The 17,930-nt window shown below is 40.4% G+C and overlaps 4 protein-coding genes across 4 annotated transcripts; 1 reads left to right on the forward strand and 3 right to left on the reverse strand.

Moving 5' to 3' along the window:
- The first annotated feature begins 573 nt into the window (after positions 1-573).
- LOC115626001 (beta-ureidopropionase) lies at positions 574-3,419 on the forward strand. The gene is made up of 4 exons (XM_030521251.1): positions 574-774; positions 1,970-2,232; positions 2,303-2,922; positions 3,183-3,419. The coding sequence occupies exons 1-4, from the start codon at positions 671-673 to the stop codon at positions 3,354-3,356; spliced, it is 1,161 nt and encodes a 386-aa protein (XP_030377111.1). The 5' UTR covers positions 574-670; the 3' UTR covers positions 3,357-3,419.
- Positions 3,343-5,179, reverse strand: LOC115625991 (spermine oxidase-like). The gene is made up of 3 exons (XM_030521239.1): positions 5,099-5,179; positions 4,354-5,042; positions 3,343-4,295 (listed from the first exon to the last, which is right to left on the reverse strand). Exons 1-3 carry the CDS (start codon positions 5,105-5,107, stop codon positions 3,428-3,430), a joined length of 1,566 nt encoding a protein of 521 aa, XP_030377099.1. The 5' UTR covers positions 5,108-5,179; the 3' UTR covers positions 3,343-3,427.
- Positions 5,180-5,685: 506 nt separating this feature from the next.
- Positions 5,686-9,681, reverse strand: LOC115633245 (spermine oxidase-like). The gene is made up of 2 exons (XM_030530646.1): positions 9,636-9,681; positions 5,686-7,680 (listed from the first exon to the last, which is right to left on the reverse strand). The coding sequence occupies exon 2, from the start codon at positions 7,654-7,656 to the stop codon at positions 6,136-6,138; it is 1,521 nt and encodes a 506-aa protein (XP_030386506.1). The 5' UTR covers positions 7,657-7,680; positions 9,636-9,681; the 3' UTR covers positions 5,686-6,135.
- LOC115633237 (exocyst complex component 3) lies at positions 9,657-12,481 on the reverse strand. The gene is made up of 2 exons (XM_030530634.1): positions 11,312-12,481; positions 9,657-11,244 (listed from the first exon to the last, which is right to left on the reverse strand). Exons 1-2 carry the CDS (start codon positions 12,281-12,283, stop codon positions 10,000-10,002), a joined length of 2,217 nt encoding a protein of 738 aa, XP_030386494.1. The 5' UTR covers positions 12,284-12,481; the 3' UTR covers positions 9,657-9,999.
- Between the last annotated feature and the right edge of the window lie 5,449 nt (positions 12,482-17,930).

Below are 17,930 nucleotides of genomic sequence, written 5' to 3' on the forward strand. Positions count from 1 at the left end.
GTTTAATGAGTCTCTAAGCCCAGAGCTACAACAACAACAACCGTGAACAACAAACTAATGTTTTCAAAAAAAAAAAAACCAAAGGCATTAACATTAGCAAGGTTCTGACTTCATCATGGAATTAAGTCACCATAAAATAAGCCCAAACTTGTTAGTTATATAAACTCAAGAGGTGTTTCTTTGTTAAAAACAAAAGAGCTCTAAATAAAAACTAATTATTTTAAATTATCTAATATAACATCAGTTGCTTTTCAATTCATCTGCCAGTCATGTCGTAAAAGCTGAGCGGGTCTTTTAGGTCTCCTGTACCCCCATACAGGTTAACAACAATACAAACAGAGCGAATGAAAAGTCACTCATATAGTACAATACACCCATGAATTAACTCAGCGATTTAATTGAGTAATTGATTCAAGGTTGGTGAGAGCTGTTGCCCTAAAAAGAGCGAACAGTCAGCTGTTGTTGTTGTTGCAGCTGCTCCAACGAATCGCTCGCGGTCTACAATCTCTCTGGGGCTATCAAGCGAAAAATTCAAAACACCCTCCGCATTCTGTGGCGTGTGCCAGTCGTGTGTGGTTTATCATTCTAGAAACAACTTGCCCAATTTAAACGGATACTATTAGTAAAATATTTCAAGTGTTCTAAGATCGCGCACCTACTTCGTACAACAATGTCCGCCTTTGAATTACAAAGTCTTGACGAATGCCTTGACAAGTACTTACCACCCGAAGAGCTCAAGGAAGTCAAACGGATTCTTTATGGCGTAGAACAGGAGTAAGGTCATATTATTTGAGTTGTTTTGCAAACGCCTTTAATGCCCAGCTCTTCCAAAGTTATCAGCGCTTTTGTTATATGGCTTTGATAAGCAGGCAAAAAACTACCTACTTTGTATGGCATGATCAGAGTGCAAGTAAAATAAATTAAATCTACGCTTTGCTTATCTAATTGTCATACACAAATATGCGTGTATTTGAGCTGTGGATTAAGTACAAAACTAATCTTCTTAATGTGGCTACAATCTGTACAATCTGGATGTCAAAATTCATAAAAATAACCAACGAAAAAACTACACATTGATGCCGCAAACATATTATTTATAGTGTAATATATGCATAAATATATGTACACATACTATTTGTGAATACATTTAATATATACATATGCATATGTATGTATGTGTGTGGTATTCAAAAAAATCAAAGCATCAAGTACATTTAGCCTGGACAAGAACCAATCACAGTGAATGTAAAACTACAGTCCATGTTCCCAACCACAACCTTTATAAATGATTGTTAGCTTTTTATGTACAACACCAATAATTTAAATTCACTTGTGAATTTCCATTTCATATTTATTTAATTTAAGCGCTCTTAACAAATTAATGTTTGTTTCAAACCAAAATATTGTGGGGGCAAGTACATGCGAAAATATATAAAAATTAATCATTTTATTCTGTCCAGCCGAAAACATTTGTATATAATGAATTAACTCTACGCTAAGTTATGGATTATAGTTAGTAAAGCCTTTTGATATTTGTTTTAACGCTGAAGTAGATTTATGTTGAATACTAACTTTTTGAAATATTTAAAAAAATACAAGTATATATGTATATATATAATATATATATAAAAGGGCAACCTTTTTAAAGAACAATGTTTTCACGCCTAAAAAAAAAAGTCGACCTTACCTTCATTATAATGGAACAAATATTTTGCCTTAAAATGGAACTGAGTTGGATTTGTTTAAGTTTTTTCATTGATCAAACTAAATTATAATTTATATGCATCGTGCATTATTGAATCCCCCCTCTTGGTAAAAACTGAGTACGCCCTTGACGTCTATTATTCTGTCTAGGTGTGTAATTAATCTCGCTATTAATTTCACCTTAAAGTCCTGGAAATACAAAGAGGATCCACTTAATACATACTGTAGTGTCTAACATTCGTTTCTAACCTCTCTCTCATTAAAGCAATAGCTTGGAATTGCCTGCTGGTGCCAAGGCCATAGCCGAAGAGCACGATTTCGAAATTAAAGGGTATCGCTTCACAGCACGTCCCGAGCAGTTGCGGAAGCCCCGCCTGGTGCGTGTGGGCGCCATACAAAACTCCATAGCACTACCTACGACTGCCCCAATTGAGCAGCAACGCGAAGGCATTTGGAACAAAGTAAAGAATATGATAAGGGCAGCAGCTGAGGCAGGGTGCAACATTGTGTGCACCCAGGAGGCATGGAGTAAGTTATTCCACAGCACCGCTCTCATTCCACCTATGACAAGTAACTCCCAATACTTGTATTTTCTCAGCTATGCCCTTCGCGTTTTGCACGCGCGAAAAGTATCCATGGTGTGAATTTGCTGAGGAAGCCGAAACCGGACCCACCACAAAAATGCTGGCTGAGTTGGCAAAGGCCTACAACATGGTTATCATACACTCGATATTGGAGCGGGACGTTCCGCATGGGGACACAATTTGGAACACCGCCGTAGTAATTTCGAACAGCGGACGCTATGTGGGCAAGCATCGTAAAAATCACATACCACGGGTCGGGGACTTCAATGAATCCACTTACTACATGGAAGGCAACACCGGCCATCCAGTGTTTGAGACTGAATTTGGAAAGATTGCCATCAATATTTGCTACGGTCGTCATCATCCGCAGAACTGGATGATGTTTGGACTGAATGGTGCTGAAATTGTCTTTAATCCCTCGGCTACCATAGGTCGGCTTTCGGAGCCGCTTTGGGGCGTTGAGGCACGCAACGCGGCCATTGCAAACAGTTATTTCACGGTGCCCATTAATCGCGTGGGTACGGAGCAATTCGCCAACGAGTTCAGCTCTGGAGATGGCAGCAAGGCGCATCATGATTTCGGACCATTCTACGGGTCCACATATGTTGCCGCACCTGATGGTTCCCGTACGCCGGTAAATATATGCAGTTCTAGTTACAATGATTCATTTATCGTTCGGATACGTCGAGAACGTACAACCTTCACCCTCTTCACTTATTCAAATAAGTCACGTAGGTCGTAGGGGGTTAATTATTTTATACTAAAGTAATATGAAGTCCCTAATCATTAGATAATAGCCACATAAACGACGTATCCAGTTTTATTGTTCCCGGGTACTGCGATATAATGGGACCCGAATAAGTAAATGAAAATGCTTGCCTGTCTACTTTTCAGAGTCTTTCACGCTGCAAAGATGGCCTGCTAGTAACCGAGCTGGATCTAAATCTATGCCGACAGGTTAAGGACTTCTGGGGATTCCGAATGACGCAACGGCTTCCACTCTACGCCGAGTCCCTACAGAAGGCAAGTTCCTTGGACTTTAAGCCGCAGGTCATAAAAGATAATTAGTTGTATTGTATACGATATTTAAATACAAAAACGAAATAAACCAACATCACATTCAGGATATCACTTCCTCGCTACAAGTCCTTTAGGTAATAGCCAGCCAGTCGATGTGCCTCACGTAGGCCGGATTCCACAGCGCCGTGCACCGTAGAGTAGTGGTTGCTGCTCGTCGCTTCTCCGCAAAACAAAAGAACTGGCCTAACTGTCATTGGCTCGATGGTCATCTTGGAGTCGTTCATCGGCTCATAAGCCAACATGTTGACTGGCTGCGCCAGTTCTTCAGCACCGGTATTGAAGGACTTCGTCAGCATGGAAGGATAGGAATATGCACCTAAATGTGCGGGGTTTGTGGTCCACTTGCTAGTCATTACACGCTTTGGCAGAGGTATTTTCATTTTTGGCAAAAAACGTTTCAAAATTGTGATTATACCCTGCGTTAACGTCTTGGAATCTAAAGTCTCTATATACTCAACACACTCTCCGGCACACCAGCCCTGAAGGACGCGCGGCTGATACTTGGTGCAATAAAAGGCATAAATTTCAGTTGTCCACTTCAATTCTTCGTTTTTCGCATCCTCCAAGTCCTTCTCTTGCCAAATCACATTAAATCCAGGCCAGGAAACTGGCCAAAACGCGGCATCAAACTCAATGAATATCTTGCAAATGTGACCAAAGCCGAGAAAGTTAATGGCGCGACGCTTATCAGAAGGCAGGACCGGTACAAACAAGGACGAATTCTTTTTTAGCACGCCCAGTGAAACAGAGATTACCACATGATCGGCCAAATAGCTCTGATCGCCCTCACAATATACCATCACCGAACCGTCCATACGATCCCACTCGATGCGTATCACGCGCTGATTAAAAAGAACGCAGTCCTTTAGATTGCCAAGCTCATTCATTTCATCTCCACCAAGTAGAACGTGCAAAAACTTTTTGAAACTGTAAAGACATCGGTCAGCTTAACTCAGCTAAATGTACCTTCAACCTTTTGCCAAACCCTTTATCTCGCCAATTTAGCATGTTGTCGCCAGGACAGGGCTCATAGCTCTCAAAGCCCGAGCCAGACATTTGGTCAATACCCGACTCTACGGCAGCACCCTCCATTTTACAAAAGGCGCGTAAGAATGAATTGGCCATAGACCTATCCACATCCTGAAACGCGGGCTTTTCCAACTCCTGACCAAACTTTGTCTGAAGGTACTCATTAAATGTGCCGTCATAATCTGCCAGATCTTGATGTCGATTCTCAAATATAGTTGTCACAAGATTTATTAACTTTAGGACAAGCGCACGCGGCACGGGCTCTCCATCGGATCGAATCCAATCGACGCGCGTAAATAGGTCCCCGGAAGAGTCCAAGAGATTCAATTTGTATACCATTTGGAAAACGGCATTTCCACGTTCACCATGGACCCATTGCGCGCCCAGATCTATTGTATTATCACCGAAGTTTATTGTGTAAATACGCCCACCGATACGCCCAGAAGACTCCAATATGTGTACGAACTCAAAGCCATACTTTTTTAGCTCGATCGCACACGCTAGACCCGCAACACCGGCACCTATTATAAGTATGTTGGGCTCGTTTTCCAACGCCGATTTCAGTTGTTTTGGGTCTTTTCTTTGTGAAGCGTGGTATTTGGTCCTCACTTTCGGTTCCTTGTTTTTTTTTTCTGTTGATAAGCACTGCGGAAAAGGTATACTATAGGTTAAATTGTAGAGCGTACGTCATTTGTACCTACAGCGCCCATGGTGATGCTCGTAGATCATTTAGCCATCACTCTGGGCTTCACAGATTTCAATTACGAACAAATTTTGAAAGAACTAGAAAAGCATACGTAAGCTGGAAAGGCGCCGTGGAAAGTTGCTGCGCCGGGTCCATCTACAATTCCCTATCGCGACATACAAGTGTTGAACTTCGATGGTATGACAAGACATTTCTATCATTTTATTAGAATTTGTATTAATCATATCTCGGACAGAACTAGAACTGTACAAGAACTATTTGAATATCATATACAACTATATCATAAAGTGGTCTGATCTGGTCGGATTTTTCGAGAGCTAGAAAGCTTTTTACTTTTTCTAGGTCTAACTACGACTTCATTGGACTTTATTTTGACTCGGAGTCGATGAAGACATTATAGTATTGATATTTATGTAAAACGTAAATCCTTTACGGTTCTTATTTGATAAAGTGTTCTGATCTGATCAGTCCTGATACATTGCCTGTTTCTTTTAAACTTTTCAAGGAGAGACAGAGCAGAGAGGCGGATATCCGATTAAGATTTGTAATGTCGTGCTGGAATTCAAGTAGAATCCCATAATATTCATAGTTTAAGTATCAGTTCTGATTTATTTGAAAGCTTTTTAACACATACATACATATATACATACATACATACATACACACGTACTCGTCCGTTATTAAATAGATAAAATTTAAACGTTAAATATAGTAAATAAATTGTATACATACAAGTATATTCTATGGTCATATGTTTTGAAGTCTATTACGATGAATCGTATAGTCGATTGGCTGATCAGGCTGACAATAGTTTCCACTTAAGCTGTAAGTTTTCCCAACTGCTCTTCACACTCAACAATAACAGAATTAAAATGATCTTTCATATGGTGCTGTTTTCTTGTCCCACAAAATTTGAGCTTTGTTATTACGAACTAGTGAAGACCGATTTAAAAAAAAAAAAAGAAATATATCGGGTATGTATTGCATTGCGTGACTTCAAATGCCTGTCAGGAATTTAAAGTCCACCTAATGTTAAAGTTGCGACTTTTTCACAGCGCGTGGAAGGCCGTAAAAGTCTGCTAACCGTTTAGCTTCCCGCCAACCGGCCTCCACAGCGCCATGCACAGTCGAATAATAGTGCGGACTGGAGGCCTCGCCAGCAAACAGCACAATGGGTTTGTCACAACGGGTCTGAAGCAATGGAAGCTCAGTGGTCTCCTGTGGAGGTGTGACTGTCCTAGGAGTTGGTGTAACCACAGTCAGTGGCTGGGCTAAATCATGTGCCCCGGTGCCCATCTGCTCTGTTTCCATGGAGCGGTAGGAATAGGATCCGCGGAAATTTTCGTTTGAATACCATGCGGAGGTACGAAAACCTATCGGTTCAGGTATTTGCCAGTGCAGAAAGCGACGGAAGAGGTACGTACAACCTGCCAGGACTTCATCCTCTGGCAATGTCTCCATATGTCGGCCATTCGCATTGATTATCCAACCAGCCAGAACATTGGGCTGATAGCTGACACGATAGAAGCCAAACACATCTTCCAACCAGGCGCGCTCTGTATCACGTATGTCCTGCAGGTCCTCTTCTCGCCACAGCATTGTAAAGCCCGTCCAATCTTCGGGCCAGAATGGTTGCGGAAACTCGACAAAAATCTTGTTGACAGTTCCGAAAGCTAAGCCTTCAATGGCACGTTGCTTCTCTACCGGCAGCTTTGGCTCGAATAGGCGCCAGTGCTGCTCCTTAAGCACACCCAAAGAGACGGTGACAACGACATGGTCGGCAAGACAACTATCCCCGTTACTAAACAGCACTTCTACGCGAGAATCGTTGCGATTCCATTGGATTTGTGTAACGCGCCGGCCGAACAGCACACGTTCATCTAGGCTACCCAGCTGAGGGAGTTCTGGGAAGGAAGGCGCACGCAGGAGTACTCTTAACAGTTCTACAAATCCTGTGTCCTTCCAGTTAAGAAGTATGTCGCCCTCGCATTCCCAATACTCCAGATAGCCGCGACCAGACACTTGATCTAAAGTGTCGGACGCCTCGACAGAGTTTTCGAACTTCTGATAGTTCTCAAAGAACTCCTTCGCTATTCTCTCATCGATGTCCGCGTACTCCGGCCTCCGCAACATCTCGTAGAACTTGTTGCTCAAATAGCTGCCAAGTGAACCGCTGCAATTGCGTAGTTCCAGCTGTCTCGTCACAAGACTGTCGTTAACAATGGCCTTTAGTCGGTTGGCCACATGCTCTGGTACCACCTCGCGGTTGGAACGCACACACTGATAGTTTTCATACACGGGTCCTGTGGTCTCAAGCAAATCGTGTTTGCTGGCCAACTCGTAAACAATGTTGTCCTGTTCACCATGGCACCATTGGGCTCCCAGATCGATCACATTATCGCCAAAAGGTATTGTGTGTATTCGACCGCCAATTCGCTGCTCCGCCTCTACGACGAGTACATTTTGAAACCCGTATTCCAGGAGCTTTGTAGCGCATGCAATGCCCGAAGCCCCAGCCCCAATGACAATAATCTTTTGCTGCTGACTACTCATGGCAGTTAGTACAATTTTCTAAAACTGTAAATAATTTAAAATGCATTAGAATTAAATTAATCAATCATAATTGAAGCGATGACCTAAACAGAGCCAGAATCAATGATAGATCAAATTCCCTCGACTTGAGCTGGGAAAAATCATTATGAATAGAATACCCCTTACAGATTTCGTAAGATTTCAGAGGGATATTACTACTACTTTCAATTTTCCAAATTTTGTTAATAAACAATTATGTTATCATTCTTTGCTTACAACTATCTAATTAAGCCAAGGTTACAACAGGTTTCGTTTAGTTTGGCGTGGTTGACTCTATTGCGAATATAGTGAAAAGGTTCTGCTTGATCTGTTCGTGCAACATCCAAATTCTATAGCTTGGGGCGACCAGTTGCATTTTCGAAATCGCTTGTCTGCCCTCCGCAGACCTCACTCCCGAGTAATTCTCGCTATTCGCCTTTGCATTGCAGCCTAGTGGTAAACTGTTTGCTCACGCACCTGTTGTAAGTACGCTTGTGCTATGTACATATATACATACATATGTATGTGTGTGTGTTTGTATATGCATAAGCGAGCGAAAAATCAAATGTAAACAGAACAGAAAGCCGGCTATGGCAAGTGCAGAATGCATAACAAAAGGAGTGAGGGCATGGGCATGTCTTGTGGGTGGAATTGCCGACTGAGCCGAATGCCGACACACCCACTCCCGAAGCATGTGTGTATGTTTGTGTGTGTGTGCTTTAGAACTACCATTGTCGCCGCCTGCAGAGGCGTTACAGAGCGATAATTCCTTCAGTTAATTTGCATAAACACTTAAATATGCCGCTAAGTGTGCTTAGTACGTTACATTACGCATAGAACTACAAGTACTTGTAAATGATATTTTTGCACAGGACATATTGAATCCGACAAATTAAAGGGACGACCGTATTCATTCCAACAACAAATTCATTTATTGATATTGATAATTGATCTATTACTCAAAATAATATTTATCAAATCCAATGAATCCTCTGGAAGAGTAAGAGCTAATTAAATTTGGTATCAGGAAAAGGTAAAGTTTTTTTTTCCCTTCTTTCCCATTAGTGATTTTTCATTGCTCCCCTAATTTTTGGAATTGTTTACACATAAATTTTGCCTCTACCTTATGCTCCGCCCGCAACTGTTGCTTTTGTTGCTGCTTTGATTCAACTCCATACAGACAAAACTACGATGTATTGTTGTGAAACTATGAAAATGCTATTGCTAATAAAACTGGACATCAATACACATATTTATTTTGATCTCTACGGTTCTCTTAATTAGTTTCAAACCTTTCAAACAACCATTTTTTTCATCTCATTCTTCATCTAGCCTATAGAAAAAGCAGAGTAATGTATAACAACGACTAAACACTAAAACGTGAACATTTATTAATAGCTGTAAAACCGGATGAGAAAGGAGCAAAGAACCTGAGTGAACGAATATGCATGTTATGTATGTACATACATATGTATGAGTATTTGAGTTTTAGTGACATGACCAGCTCAGCTGGTTAGGCACGCGGAGGCCAACAGCCAGAGATAAGCAAACAGCCCAAAAAAAAAAAAAAAAACGTGCAAGCAAATTTGAAAAGCTCATACAATGTGCGCGCACATACACATCTAGGGCATTATGTCCATACATATGTATGTAAGTATGCACATACATAGGCACTTCAACGCCTGCACACAAAGTTACTTCCTTTATGTAGAGAGGGGCGAAAAGAAAGCACAACATTGATTTTATATGACGAACACAAGAGTCAAAAAAATTTCAAGGTTCATATGGTTGACAACAAACATGAACATTGTATGTATAAATATCAATTTCTATTAATGGCAAAATTCACAGCACACACAGATGCTAAATATATTAGTCAAACAACCGCACGACAAGTTGCTCAACAATTTTTGGTCGCTCTTTGCTCTGCTTTGGTCAGCGGTCAAATATTTAGAACTCACCGAAAACTATGTAGGAATATGTATGTACATAAATGTTTTAATTTATTTACAAATTAATACATTCCAGTTTTGTTCTACAATTTTTTTAATATTTGCGAGATAAATTAATTTTTACTTAATGTTACAAGATATAAATATTAAGACTGCTGCTGCGACAGCGGCGGCTCAGACGTGGGCAACACACGTACACAAACAAAACTGAAAATCATATGAAAACGTGCTACTCCATAGTATGTTGCGGCAAACGTCGTGCGCATGCTAAAAGCTTTTGCATTTTTGAAAGCTCCAAGCGAGCCACGACAACAACAAACAAACAACTATGTTGAATTGAATGGGAAAAGGGCATAGGAAATGGGAAATGGGACTACCACAGCTTATCGCTGAACACAATTTCTTTGAAAATGCAGTCCTGCTTGGCGCTGCTGACCATTGCCTTTTTGGATTTCATGGCATCCTGCACCTTCTCGCGTACCTCCGCCGCCTTCACATCGTTCCTAATGTAGAACAGGCGCACTAAGTGGTCCTCGCTTAGCGAAGGATAACTGCCCAGCAATGTGTGCAAGTCCAGCACTAACAGTTCAATGTCCGAGATCAACAATGCCGATAGTGTGGATATGAGATCCAGCGGTGAATCGCTGAGTGAAATCTTTGGAGCGATTTTCTCAAAAAACTGCTTGAAGCGCTTTGCTTCAATATTGATTTTGCGTGTGATAGCATCACATTCGTTGCGCGGCTTAGACAATCGCTTCGATAGCAGAGCACGTATGTAGCGCTTAGCAAGCAGCTTCTGCGCCTCATTAATAACCATTTCAAAGTTGGCGGGTCGCAAATGGTTGTAATCTTGAAAGTAGTCGTCCAGTGTGACACAAATCGTGTCCACTGCAATGTTGCTGGCAAGCCATTTAACGGTGAACAAATCGTTAAAGTGACACTCCATATCAAGGAATGCCTCCTCCAAAAGGTAGCAAGCGGCATGGGCGCGAATTCTCTGGAATGTGGAAAGGAGCTTCTCGAAATCCTCATAATGTTCCGTGCGCGACTTTGGCCAATACAATTGCTTCATCTGCTGCGCTAGCTCAACCATTTGCTGGCTATTGTTCACAATCGTAATGATGTAGTGCGTGAAGTATTTGATTTGGTCGCGATTTCGAAAATGATGCTCCTTCAGTTCGATGACGTTCTTTAAATAAGTTTGGCCGAATACTTCAACCTGTCGAATGCTCATGACCAGCGCCTGGAATGTCAGCTCCTGATGTATGGTATTGGTCACCTGCAGGTGCTGATCAATCATCTGGAAAATAATTACAGGCGCCGACGTATGATAATACTGATCGTCCTGATCGGGAAACGTTTCAGAGAACCATTCCTGCTTTTCTGTTTCAGCAGCCTTCGTCATCCATTCCTGATAATTGCGCAGTATATTTTGCAAATACTCGTCTTCCAGAGATTTAAGGTGCTCTAGACGAAGCAGCGGTCCAATTAGCTGCTGCACATCCACATTTAGGTCGGGGTGCGACATTAGTTCTACACCTGGATACGTGTTCATCACCCATGACAATATAGACACATATTCATTACCTTCTAGACCAGATCGCGCTATGTTGTCTAGCTGCAAGTTAAATTTATCAGTGCATTGGTCTTTTCACAACCAAGTAGAACTCTTAGTATTCACTTACATAGCTGGAAAGACCCTCGTGATAAAACCGAACATATTCAGTAAATATATTGTAGTGTGGCGGAAAGCAGGGCACGCATAACGATTTGACCACTCGCAAATCTTCTAGAATGATTTGACGCAATATTTCCAGGTGTCGCACTAACCACATCTTGTTGTCACTCCGCTCCTCTACCTTGGAGCCTTCTATACGCGTCACCACGGCCGCTTGCAAAACGCCCATGATCATTTTTCGCCACTCCTTGGGACGGTTGGGAGGCAAGAAACCGGTCACCTTCTGCTGTTGCAACAGGAACTGGTCGTTTTTTTCCTCTCGTTCTATTATTCGCAATGCCGTTACTATAACAGTGGGGGCCTTGCGCACCGTGTTAATTGTGCGGCTAAGAATTAGACGCAGCTTCTTCTCCAGCGCCTGCGACACAGTTTCCACCTTTTCGAAATGTCGCTTCAAAGTGATCTTGTCGGAGGCGTGCTGCTTGGATTGTTTGTGCAACTCTTTAAGTAAATCGTCGCGGGAGTTCTCCAGATCTGCCAGGCACTGATGGGCGTTCAGCAGCTTGTCTTCATCGATAAGAGCCATTGTCTTTTGAACACTCGCGTCCACATTGAATATGTGCTTAAGATTTTCCATAGCCGTGGCGTACTGAGAGTGCTTTGTGTTCTCCTCGCGTACCACCTCTAATGCATCATAAATCTCTGGGACCCCGCGAAGCAGTCGATCCACCTGCCCCATACGTTGCCGAACTTCGCGTACATCTTGCATGCAGGTTTCCAACTGCTTCAGCCCGACCAGCACGCCATCCAACTGATTTTGCATACCTGTCTTCAGCAACGCTTCTACCGAAGCTTTTTTACGTGCAATTCTATTGCGGTACTGTTCCACCTTCTCCAGCTGACCTGGACGCTGAAGCATGTTTTTGATGTCTTTTAGGGCAGCCTGAAGCGCCTCTTCTTCCAATTGCTGTAGATCCATGAATGTGCCACCAAGCGAAATTATGAATTGTTTTTGTGCGTATCACACGTACGGTGTTGCTTTTATGTTTGCAAGCGTCCAACACTAGCTCAATATCTGTGCTCTACAACGCTTTAAAAACACACATTCAATATAAAAATATTTGCGACCCCGAGGAATTTGTGAAAAACAGTAAAAAATATATCTCTTACAAGTATTAAAAATTCGCTTTGTAAATAATGGAAATAAATAAATTCTAAAATAATTGATATCGATACATTTAAGAAAAACGATAAATAATAAAGATGGGACACTTCGTTTAGAGTGGTCGGAGAGTGAAGAACAATGCTGGAAATAAATGTTTTAAAAATTCCGATGTGAAAAAAACACCCGCTAGCTGTGTAAAATGAAATATGGTAAAACACTCGAAAAATCAAAAGAATTAATTAATAAACATTTTAAATAACGAAAAAGTGCCGTTCAATCAAATTGCTATAATTGACCAAATAAGAATGACAGTAAACAAAAAGGTGGAAGACAGTGTGGAATATAATTGAGTCTGTTAATATAAGTTAACAACAAATAAATTCAACATACAAAAACACTCGGATAAGCAATTCAGTGTCATTCTCCACACACTAATTGCAGTGGCCCAATACTTAAAATTGTTGCAAGCGGCAAAAAAAAAAAACATTGCAATACTAAACCGCCGAAATATGCTGACATAGTCAAGTCCCGTCAGAAGCTTCGTTGCATCGCTGCCAACGTCGCGGAAAATACTCACAGCTGTTTAGGGTTTAACTTAAGAGTGTGAATTTGGTTTTAAAACAACTTGAAATAAAAAATGTCTTAATGCCCATAAATAAAATATATGTTATCAATAATTTAATGTGTTAAAAATTAACTGGCGCCCATCCCCTGGTAGTGGAGGAGAGATCTCCGACATATGTACTAAAAATATTGTATGCATAGTGTTTATGTGAAGAAAATATTGACATTACAGGAAAATCCATTTTTTATAAGAAATAAATATAGAAAAAAAGGAAACCAATATAAAAAAGAAATAATTAAGAATCTAATTAGGTGAATACTGCAACCAAGGTGATTAAATAAAACAGGCTAAAAATGATCAAATACTACGTCAAAACTGCTTGAATGAAGAAAAGTAAAATATTTAAAAGAGAAACTTGTTTAATATTAGATAAAGAAAAGTAAACTATTCAAAGAACAAAATTGGTTAATGATTGCATAAGAAAAGTAAAATATTCAACAACAAAAATCAATTAATACATTAAACACAAATAGTAAAATTATTGTTCAAAAACATTAAAACAAAGAAATTGTTTACCCCCTTTTTACCGTAACTTTGTATACATACATACATATATATATATATATTGCAAAGACAATTAGAATTTAAACAGAACAGAAACATGGACGAACAGATCAGACTGCAAATACAAGATATTATAAATGAAACATTGGCACAACATTTCCCAGCCTTGGCGCAACAGGTCGCAGGTCGGCAACCCAATCAGACAATAGACCCTCAATATTGTGCAAACCAGTCCGATCTGGATAGAATTCCAGACATAGTTAAGTGCCTTCGGGAATTTAGTGGCAACCCCTCTGAGTTTAGCTCCTGGAAGAAAAGTGTAGAAAGGACATTAGAAGCCTACTCATGTCTTGTAGGTACTCCAAAGTACTTTGGAATATTGCACACCATTCGCAATAAAATAGTGGGACAGGCAGACACCGCACTCGAATTGTATAACGTACCATTAAACTGGGAAGCTATATCGAGATGCCTTACACTTCATTTCGCGGACAAAAGAGACTTGTGGACTCTAGAATATCAGATGAACGCCATGGTGCAAAATGGGCACCAAACAGTGGAAGAATTCTATCAGGTCATTTGCAAGCACTTGTCCCTCATACTGAATAAGATCGATTCAATGGGGCTTGGCAGAGAGGCCGAAGTGGTAATGACAAAATCTTATCGAGACAAAGCTTTAGATACTTTTATTTGCGGGCTACGTGGAGATTTATCTCGATTACTCCTTATAAAGGAACCAACAGATCTACCAACTGCTCTTCAATTATGCCTCAAGTTGGAAAACCAGGCTTATCTGACTGAACTCACAACTGGCAGACTACATTACTCGACTTTCAGAAATCCAGAACAATGCAGAATGCCGACATCGGGGTCTCGATCGATGTTGCCACAAAATATTCGGAGGTACCACCCACCTCCACCGAATCCTCCACGGAATCCCCCACAGTACCAAACAAGCAATATGAGACCAAACAAGTTCAGACAGAACTACACATATCCCAGCCAGCACGCCGAAATCGCATTCCAGAGACCATACAGCAAGTATCAACAGGCTCAGAATGAACCAGAACATCCAGAACTAATGGAGAGCATACGATCTAAGGTAGTAAGCTACATGAATCGACCCCAATTTGAACTAGGAAAAAGTCCACCTTTTCCGACAAACCAGAAAAAATACCTAGACCTGCTAATCCAAACCTACCCCAATCTCTTCGCAGACCCGAACGAAAGCCTCACTTGCGCAACAAGAGTGCAAGCAGAAATTAGGACCACGACAGATTCACCGATTTATTCCAAGTTTTATCCTTTCCCAATTTCTCTTAAGGATGAGGTCAATAAGCAAATCAATGAATTATTAGATGACGAAATAATCCGTCCTTCTCGATCGCCATACAACTCACCCGTATGGATTGTCCCCAATAAGGAAGATGCATCTGATGAAAAAAAGTATCGCATGGTCATTGATTATCGAAAACTCAACAAGATCACAATAGCGGATAAATATCCGATTCCAATAATTAACGAAATGCTAGCCCAATTGGGCGAAAATAAACTCTTCTCCGTTCTTGACATTAAAAGTGGATTTCACCAAATCCCACTAAAAGAGTCAGACATAGAAAAAACTGCCTTCACCGTTAACAGCGGAAAATATGAGTTCACTCGACTCCCTTTCGGATTAAAAAACGCGTCCTCAATATTCCAGCGTGCAGTTGATGACATACTTCGTGAACATATTGGTAAAATATGTTACAATTATATCGACAAGATCATCGTCTTTAGCAAAGTTAATGAGTCGCATACAAAAAATCTGAGCACAATTTTCAGAAGTTTGCAACAGGCTAATATGAAGTGTCAGTTGGACAAGTGTGAGTTCTACAAAACTAAAGTCGAATTTCTCGGTTTTGTCATTTCTGAAGAAGGTGTCGAGACAAACCCGAAAAAAGTTCTGGAAATAGCCAACTATCCACTTCCCAAAACTCTAAAAGATCTTAGGGCATTTCTGGGACTGGCAGGGTACTACAGACGATTCATTCAAGATTTCGCTAAGTTGGCAAAGCCACTTACCTCTCTTTTAAGAGGGGAGGACGGACGAGTTTCCAAAAGCCAATCAGAGAAAAAAAATGTTGCTCTGGATCAGGATGCAGTAGCGGCATTCAAAAAAATTAAAAGAGCGCTGATTTCAGACAAGGTCGTTTTAAAATTTCCAGACTTCTCTAAGGAGTTCTACCTAACCACAAGCGCCTCTAATTTTGCTATAGGCGCCGTTTTGTCACAAAACGACCACCCTATAACATTCCTTTCTCGAACTCTTTCTAAGGCGGAAGAAAACTACGCCACCAATGAGAAGGAAATGCTTGTGATAATATGGGCACTAAAATCGCTTACAAATTATTTGTATGGAGAGGAAAAAGTCAAGATATTTACAGACCACCAGCCCTTAACACAGTCACTTAGCAGCTGGAATGGGAATTCCAGAATTAAAAGATGGAAAGCATATCTAGAAGAATTTGACTACGAATTGTTGTACAAACCAGGAAAGGATAACATCGTAGCAGCATAGTGATGTTAGCTTTAGCCACAATTAGATTCCTAATACATACATATTAACGTTTTTAAAAATCAAATATTTCTCCATAAGGCAGACTCCCCCAAGTACGAATTTGAATCAAATAGAGAGGGCACTCGATACACTCACGTTCCACACAGAACAGAACCATTCAATAATTTCTAATGTCAGTAGCATGTAGCCCAAAGAGGAGGTTGTGAATAAAAAACTATCGAAAAAGGAAGCATATGAAATTGATCAAATAAGGAAAACATTTATGAAATTGTCAAAAATTGCAAGAAATAATATTACATTAATATATTCTATAAGAATGAAGTTGCAAATTTTAGAATTAACACCTGTTTGCCTAGGCTCCTGAGAGGAGAAAAATCGCTGTGTGAGTTCAGCAACGGAGAGGCAGAAGAAATCAGCAGTGGACTTCAAATGCTCAAAAAATACTTGGGATCATATCTTTTAAAAAGCTGGAAACTCCAACAATCCAAATCACCTCAGGAGAAACCAACTTTGGAAGCCTTACACATCGACAATACCGAGCGGCTGGATAAACTACTCAATTGGATTTTGGCAATATTCATCCGTATGTTATACCTTTACAGAAGGAAACATCAGCCACAAACGAATGCGCAGCTTCATTTCAACAACATATCATTCTTTTAATAAACAATATGGAAAATAAGAACATCGCTTGGGGACAAGCGCCAATTAAAAGAGGACAACAAATAAATTCAACAAACAAAAACACTCGGATATACGATTCAGCGTCATTCTTAGCACTATATTGGAGTGTCCCAATACTTATAATCATTGCATCAGCGTCTCGTCGGCTTCCGCCACATGCCAGGATCAACATACGCCCAAACGACCAAAAACACATTGCAAAACCAAACCGCCAAAATATGCTGACAAAGTCAAGTCCCAACAGAAGCTTTGCTGCACCGTTTCCAACGTCGTGCTGTGCCACTGCCATCCTCGCTAAAAATATCCACAGCTAGCTTTGGAATAAACTTAAGACTGTAAGTTTAGTCTTAACAATTTGAAATTCGAAAAAGGTCTTAGTTGACCATAAATAAAATATATTTTATCAATAATTTAATGAGTTCAGTATTAACTTTTCAAAGTCGGATTACCCTTTAAGAAGTATCTAGAAGCTGACATAGGCGAACACAAGGACGACATCGGCATGATGGTGCCAGAATGTAACGGTAAAAGTCCAATTAAAGTGTCGTGCGCATGAATGAACCTGGTTTGGCGCTAGTCTGGAAGCAGACAAAGAACACAATGCTATTTTGGATGAATATTCACAAGAAATTTTGTATTTTTCAGCGCCAGGAAGAAGACTGAGAGTGACTGAACTAAAGAACGCATTTGACCAAGCACTTTTTGAAAACCAATTACAGGTTTCGAAAAAAAAAATTCTAAATTATCTGGCATATGGGCATTTCCAGAGAAACGTCCACCATGACCGAAAAATTGAAAGTTAATAAACAGTTTTTCCTTACTTGTAATATTAAAGAGAAATGTTCAAATTTTATTAAATTAAAGAGCTTTGAACTCTTCTTAGTTGCAATGGCGAAATATAGGCTATATATATATACCGAAATTTACGCTTGTGTATTTCAGCTTTGTGTATTATCTGTTTCTTATTTTTACCATTTACGATTCTAAGAGCTATTGTGCAACTGCTTAGAACTTATTTCAAAATGTTTGCTAAAAAAACAAACCTTGAAATAAATGCAGAAGAGCAAACCAATATACTCTGTTTTTTT

Source organism: Scaptodrosophila lebanonensis, unplaced genomic scaffold, assembly GCF_003285725.1.
Source record: "Scaptodrosophila lebanonensis strain 11010-0011.00,11010-0021.00 unplaced genomic scaffold, SlebRS2 tig00000001-arrow-pilon, whole genome shotgun sequence".
Lineage (NCBI taxonomy): Eukaryota > Metazoa > Arthropoda > Insecta > Diptera > Drosophilidae > Scaptodrosophila > Scaptodrosophila lebanonensis.